This window comes from Phalaenopsis equestris, unplaced genomic scaffold (genome assembly GCF_001263595.1).
Source record: "Phalaenopsis equestris unplaced genomic scaffold, ASM126359v1 Scaffold000002, whole genome shotgun sequence".
NCBI classification, from domain to species: Eukaryota; Viridiplantae; Streptophyta; class Magnoliopsida; order Asparagales; family Orchidaceae; genus Phalaenopsis; species Phalaenopsis equestris.
In genome coordinates this window covers 50024299-50031966 of record NW_018164444.1, presented here as the reverse complement: position 1 = coordinate 50031966, position 7668 = coordinate 50024299, and the positions used below count along the sequence as shown (strand labels likewise).

At 38.1% G+C, this 7668-nt stretch overlaps 1 protein-coding gene across 1 annotated transcript; it reads right to left on the bottom strand.

Annotated features, from left to right (window-relative positions):
• Positions 1–2161: 2161 nt before the first annotated feature.
• On the bottom strand, positions 2162–7186 carry LOC110017910 (pentatricopeptide repeat-containing protein At4g02750-like). The gene is made up of 2 exons (XM_020715070.1): positions 4739–7186; positions 2162–2809 (listed from the first exon to the last, which is right to left on the bottom strand). Exon 1 carries the CDS (start codon positions 7127–7129, stop codon positions 4883–4885), a length of 2247 nt encoding a protein of 748 aa, XP_020570729.1. The 5' UTR covers positions 7130–7186; the 3' UTR covers positions 2162–2809; positions 4739–4882.
• Between the last annotated feature and the right edge of the window lie 482 nt (positions 7187–7668).

The window sequence follows — 7668 nt, the reverse complement described above, 5'->3', positions numbered from 1 at the left end:
GCAAATGATGATGGTGTTTGAGGTTTCCCATAGATGCAAACCCCTATGATTAATTATCTCTCGATAACGAGTGCGCTTTCAATGAAGACTAGTCTTTCAATGAAGATGAAACTCGATCAAGTTCCCGTAGTTATGTCGTCCCAGGTTATAATAGTTTTTGATCTACTTACCCAACTTGATTGATGCATTCTTGGCAATAATCATATGTTGCTTCGTCTAAGAGAACCTTGTAGATATGAAATGGATGTTTGTTTAAGGGAACAAGTTTAAGTCGACTTTAGCGAACAAAAGACATTGTGTCAATCAATCGTATCATTATGATTCACAATTCAAATGATAAAAAGTTAATGAGGAACGAACGGGCTGTGATCGTGACTGTAATATAATATTCTCATTTGACGCAACTGTTCGGTCAGATGGCTCTGGTAGTAACCATTACTTTATGTTGTCATTTGACTGCAGAACCACGTGGATTGAGTATTCAGGTCACATCATTACTGACATGTAATTTTTTTTTATTGTGAATATATGAATATATTTCATATGACATTCACTCTTTGTGAGCTAAAAATTCAAAATTTTGTCACCCTCGACAAACTGTTGTGGATGATAGATGAATTTTGTTTTTTAAGTCTTTTGTAATTGATTTTAACTAGGACATTTTAATTTATTTGCTTTAGTCTTTAGGCGATTTTAATTTCAATGTCTTGATTTATTATTTTGATAGCTTCATTCAAAAGTTGAGTTTAAAAATTGATCACCCCAGTTAAGATTTTCAGTCAACATGTGCATAAATATGGAATTATTTATCTTTGAATTATCGACTATGTCCTGCTGATAGAGTATCAGGTTCATTATTGAAATAAATGAATTTAAAATAGGCTTTGAAACATAATTTTAAAATAGGACTTTCTTGTTGAAATCTTCTATCAACGCGACCATCATTGGGGAATTAAGCATTTTAAACTTTAATATTTGAATGAGGCATTTAGTTTTGTTAGTTTAGACTTTTAGGATACGATTCTTGTCGACTTCTGTACTTGCAAGGAATATCAGACCAAGTGATTTGAACTTTTAAATTCTTATTTTAAGATTTTGATGTTTATTTCGAAATTATTACACTTGTCAACTTCAGTCTTTGTGATGGGGAAGATCATACTGATTGTGTGAGACTTACAACCCTATCCTATAGACAAGGTGACCCGATTAGCTCGCACAATATTCTCGAACATAATACTTGAGCATTTAATATATTGGTTGGATCACGTGCAAGATTTCAATTTCGTATATTTGAATATCTTAAAAGAGTTTTATAAGCTTTAAAGACTTGCATAAGTTTTAAGCCATGAATTTAATATGGACTTTACATTCGGATGCCAATGCAAAATTTTGAAAATGTGACTTATTTATATAGACATCTTAAATCATACATAGCTCATGAGTATCTCAAGTAATACTTATATAAATCTTAAGAGTGGACTCACATTCAAAATATCTCATTTGACTTGGGAGATAACCATGAACTTTATATATATTTGAAATCTTTTGGTGTTTGAACTATTTGCAAGAGTATCATGATTTTAGGTTTTAAAAAAGGATTGCCTTTGCTAATATATGTATTGTGAATTCAGTGACAGCATTAAAATACTAATTCTTTATTTAAGCATTTAAAAATAATATTTATGTTTTAAACTTAACCCTAATTTCTGATGGTTCACTTTTAAGCAAAACACAACCCCCACATTATGATATTTCATATTTAAGTCAAGTTCAGGCCCTAATTTATAAAATTTGGTATTCAATTTAAGTTTAGCCCTCTCAATTCATTCATAGTTAAATCATTTGAAATTTTAAAGAATTCAGTTTCAAAATTTTTTGTAAATCTGGACATTCTAATTTCAATTATTATTATTATTATTATTATTATTATTATTATTATTATTATTATTATTATTATTGTTTGCAAGTTTAAAATTTCAAATAATTCAATTTTATGTCATTTTATAAGTTTATAAAGCCCAAATTTTAAATTATTTTGTTAATTCAAATTTACTCGAATTTTTGTCAGCCTCCCAACATCATCCCCGTTTAAAGGGGCAATATTGGGGTGCCTGCCTACCCAGCTAGCTATAAGACAATATCTCATAACATTGCGGCCAAAAGAAATCTTTTAATCCACAGGTCTATAAGACAGGCATAATCTTTCATTTACCTTTGAGAAAATGATAGGGAGCATGGTGTTGCGCTCTAACACTAGACTATCATCTCGCCAAAAATAAGGTTGGTCCTTAGCAATAGCAATCTTGGATCGGTGTATTTGCACCAATTTTTTCCATCACCTAAAATCTGACCATTCCACCATCCTAGAAATGTTCACAGCCAACTCTAATAACATCTTCAACAAAACCATCACAATTCACATTAGTAGATTTTTCTGGAAGAGATGCTTTTAAAGATGTGACAGTAGAAGTCCAAACCTCACCATCCTCTGCCTTGACGGAAGCGAACTCGCTGAGATGTCCCCATATGGATCTTGATCCCCTCCGCATCCATCATAACAATGACGACGAACCCCTTCTCGTTCACTCGGCGCACCTGGCATACAACCCTTCTGTGCCAATCGTGCCTGCCACATCCTGCCGACGACTAGCGCTTCAATATGCTCCGCTTGTCATGTGACTGTCCCGATCGCGCACACCAACTCCGTTCCCCGCTGGACCTAATCGCGACTGTATCGGAGTGAGAACGAGCGCGAACTGGGAAGTTGGAAGTTGTGGGGGTCTCTGTATGCTGGCGATCCTGCCGTTGCCTGTCAGTTGGAGATCCGGTGAGAGGAAGACATAAAGAGGCTGAAGGAGGAGAAAGATGGGAGTTTGGATGGCTTTGTATGCCGCGACTCTATCGTTACCTTCCCGCTGGTTCTAATTGCGACTGCATCGTGAAGGTAGGCTAGGGCTTCGGTGAGCCAGCGGACAGAGAAAGACGAGGGTTTTGAATCTCCGTATCCCGCCATTCCGTCATGACTTCCTAAACAGCCCCCTGGTTTGATGTATTTACATACAAACACCTATACTTTGTTTTTTGCCCTAGAAAAATATTGTTTTGATGCAGTTTAGATGTGGCTCGCTTTAGTCCAGTACGAGAATTTTCGCTAAAAAAATTTCTTGGTGAATCAAATCCACTTAGAAAAGTGCCTGTATTGAGCTTATTTGTTGAAGTAGTTGAAATGAGTTAATCTACTGAAGTGACTGAATTGAGCTAATCCATCAAAGTGGCTTAATCGAGCCCACCAGCTGATGTGATTGAATTAAGCTCACATACTTAAATGACTGATCTAATCAACCTCACCTTCCTCGAGAAAGATAACATATACCATATGCACAAGGGACGTGATTCAAGGAGGTTATCCTGATCGATAAAGACATCTATTAATCTCTTATTAAAGGCATCGCCTGACACTGAGGTTCTAGTCCTTTTGCCCAATCCGCGAATCAGACCTGAAGGGTTAGAGTGTAAGACATGAGAGAGAGCGAGAGAGAAATGCATAGTAATGAACAATATTACTTCCTTTTTATTTTGATAAAATTATCCTCTATTTATAGGAAATGAGTATAATATGTGAAGTTACATGTCTACCCTTACTTTAATAGGGGTGTTGCATGATATTTTAGGTATATTACGTGTGGGAGTCTATGGCTTAGCTGCCTTCTGGCTCAGTCGGTTAAGCTCAGTAGGCCTGGATTCGATGGTATCTTTTCGTTCGACTATATTGGGTTGAGGTAGCTTGCTGGCCTTCAATTTACTTCGGTTTGGCAGAATTGGCTCGATTGACTGGGCTTTACCGATTGGCTAATCTAGTCTCATCATTGATTGTCGATCCCTGATAAGGAGCCTTTGGGGCTCTTTATCAAGGATTGAGATGTAGCAATCTGAACCAAAGCCAAAGCTAATGGGATGCAACTATCCAAGCTAGAGTCCACAAGACTAAAGGTATCTTGATAGTCTGAACCCAAAACCATTGCCCCAAGATAAGACAAACATGCACTCAAGACAACCACCATAGGAAAACCTCTTCTAAGCCGACAATCAACCTTCCAGTAGACTAGACCTGGGAAAATACTCAGCTCCTCAGTAACATCAATCATCTCACGGATGCCCCAAAGGCCCCTTGTCAAGTATCGAGAGGTAACCATGTCACAAAAATCTAAATCATCCCTTCGGCTCTCCTTCTTCAAAATGTCTAGCTGGATAATCAGTCTTGAGCTCGGATGTTCACCAAACTCCTGCAATAGGTGAACTTCTTGTTGGTAGTATCTTCGTGAGCATGTTTGTTGGATTCTTTTCTATATCTATCTTCGTCAACAGAACATTATTTTCTTTAATCAAGTCTCAAACAAAGTGATATTTTACATCAATGTGCTTGGTACGAGCATGATGAACTGGATATTAACTTTATTTACTTGTATGTCCTAATCCTTCTCTATAAAAGGCAGATAAGGGCTCATGTGAGATGGTATGGAGAAGTGTTGTGATTGTAACCCCAAGCCGTTTTTGTTTCTCCAAATTCAATGCTAGTGAAATCTCCCTCCTATTGGACATAGGCGAATCAACTCAACGCCGAACCATGTAAATCTTGTGCTTGATTGTTGTGTGAATTTCTATATTTTCACATTGTTTCACATAACATAAAGTGCTTTCATAACTCCTAAAGTTAAAAATTCGCAAAAACTTCACTTACCAGCTGAAGCGAAGTGCTGCAAATTCTGAAACTAATAAAGTGACTGCTTTGCGGAGCTGAACAAGCTTGCTTTGAACTCTAGCAGAGTATTCTTTCCTTAATGAGAGAAGCCTGAGATTTCAGCAAAATAGCTCTCCAAACTAGTCATCCACAATCTAAAAATGATGACCAATAAATGATTTCTGTATTTCTCGTATGGCCACACAGCATCTCAAGCACAAAGCCAACTTCTGCTGTTCTGAACTTCATAGAATCATCAGAAACAAAGCAACAAACTTCGTTCTTTATATCAATCCAGCTGCAACCAGGCTGCTTCTGTACTCCCATTTCTTTCATCAAAGCCCTCACTCTATCCACATCTTCCCATCTCCCACCATCAGCATGTATGTTTGACAACAAAACATAATTAGAAGTCTTACGAGGTTCAATTTCAAACAGTTTCTCCGCAGCGAAGCTCGCCATATCTGGATTTCCATGCATCCTGCATGCTCCAAGCAACGCACCCCAAACACCAGCATTTGGTTTCACAGCCATTTGGGTAACTAGTTTGTGTGCTTCTTCTAATCTCCCAGCCCGGCCTAGCAAGTCCACCACACAAGCATAGTGTTCAGCTACAGGTTCCACAGAATGATCTTTCCTCATGGAATCGAAATACTTTAATCCTTCATCTATCAGCCCTGCATGGCTGCAAGCTGACAGAACTCCAACAAAAGTGATCTCATCAGGTCTAAAGCCATTAGCTTCCATTTCTTTGAAAACCAATATTGTCTCCCTCCCAAATCCATTCAATGCATAGCCATGAATCAGTGTGTTCCATGAAATGAGATCTACCGATACCAATTCATCAAATACCTGCTTAGAAGCTGATATCCTTCCACATCTTGCATACATATTTATCAAAGAATTGGCAGCAAATAAGTCATTAAAATGACCACTTCTCAAGAGAAGAAGATGAAGCTGCTTCCCCATCTGCAAAGCAGCAAGATAAGCGCAAGCAGTAAGACCACAGGCATATGTACACCAATCTTGTTTTCTTGCCTCATTTCTCATCAAAGCAAAGTGCTTGAGTGTCTCAAAGTAAAATCCATTTTGTGTGAGGCCGGAGATAATGGAATTCCAAGTTACTGTGTCCCTCTCTCTCATCTGCTTGAAAACCTCCATGGCTTTATGCATTTCTCCTTGTTGACCATGCCCGGCAATTATAGTATTCAATGAAAACACATTTTTTGTTGGCATCTTCTTATATAAATCCACCGCTTCATCCATTCTTCCACACTGCGCATATCCTGAGATCATTGCGTTCCAGCAGAAATCATCTCTTGTACTAATTTTCTCAAACAGTTCAACAGCTTCTTCCATTCTCATGCACTGAAGATACCCGCTTAGCATTGCGGTTTGTGCAGCGACGTTCTTGAAAGGCATCGCGTTGAGCAACTCCCTCGCCTTGTCGAGCTTCCTGATGCGAATATAGCCATTAATCATTGTGGTCCAAGTCACAGAGTTCCTCTCAGGCATTTCGTCGAAAAGCCTGCGAGCCTCTTCTATTTGCAAAAACTGAACATGACCAGAGATCATTGCATTCCATGCAACCAAATTCCTTTCTGGCATCTGATGAAACAATCTCCGCGCTTCTTCAATTTTCCCACTTTTTGAAAATCCATTTAACATTGTCACCCAAGAAGCAACATTTGGGCATGGAGTTCTTCTAAATAATGTCAGAGCTGATTCAAGATCTCCAACCTGAAGAAACCCCTCAACCATAAGGTTCCAAGAGACCACATCTTTCTCTGGCATCTCTTCGAAAAAGTTCAGAACTTTCACCATCTCCTGGTTTTGCGTATACCCCGCGAGCACCGAGTTCCATGAAACCATGTTCCGAGCTGACACAGGCATCTCATTCAGTAAAACAATGGCTTCTTCAAACCTTCTATTCTTCGCATATCCCGCGATCATTGCATTGTAGCAAACTGGAGTTTTTACTCCAGGCATGGAATCAAAGAGCCGCCTTGCCCTCTCCAGCTCCCCATGGCGGGAGAAGCAAGATATCATCAGGGTCCAAGAGTAGCTATCCCTTCTGGGCATTTCGTCAAACAGCTGCGATGCTTCGAGTAAGCGGTTGTTGTGGGAGTAGCCGGCGATCATGGTGTTCCATGATATTAGGTTTTTGGAGGCCATGCGATCGAATAGATGGCGTGCGTCTGCAACTCGACCATTTTTGGCGAAAGCAGAGATCATGCAGTTCCAGGAAACGGCATTGCGGGAGGGCATGGATTCGAAAAGTTTGACGGCTTCGTCGATGCGGCCACAACGGGCGAGGTGAGTGAGCTTTAGGTTTTGGGAAAAGATGAGATTTTGGATCTCACCGGCAGGTTTGATCATGGCGGATGCCATTAAAATGTAAGCGTTTCGATTTTTTTTCGTTGATGTTCAAGAGAAGTGAGAGTTTGCCCCCTCCCGCAAACCTTAACGTTCCTAATATTTGAACGGGAGATTTTGCATTTTCATACCTGAACATTTCATGTTTACATTATCTAATTTTTTTTCTTTTTATACAGCAGTTTTAGCCAAGATAAATAATTGCAGCAATTTACTTAATTAAAAGCAGTGCTTATAATCGCTATAAATCAATGAACTTTGTTTAGAAGTTAATCAAAATTTGTTCATACATTATTGAAACATTTTTTTTTAACTTTGTTAGAACAATATTGAAAACATACATAAAGCATGCTCAAAACTTATGTCAATATAGGTTCAAATCATACTCAAATCATATTGTACTCATAATTAACATTGTTCAATCGATATTCAAATCATATTAAAAAAAAATATTTTCCGCAGTCAAAGAACCTTAAGATATCCATAAATTATTAAATTACAAAACCATTAATTAAAATCTTCAACATTTTATTAAAAAAAAAAAGAAAAAAAAA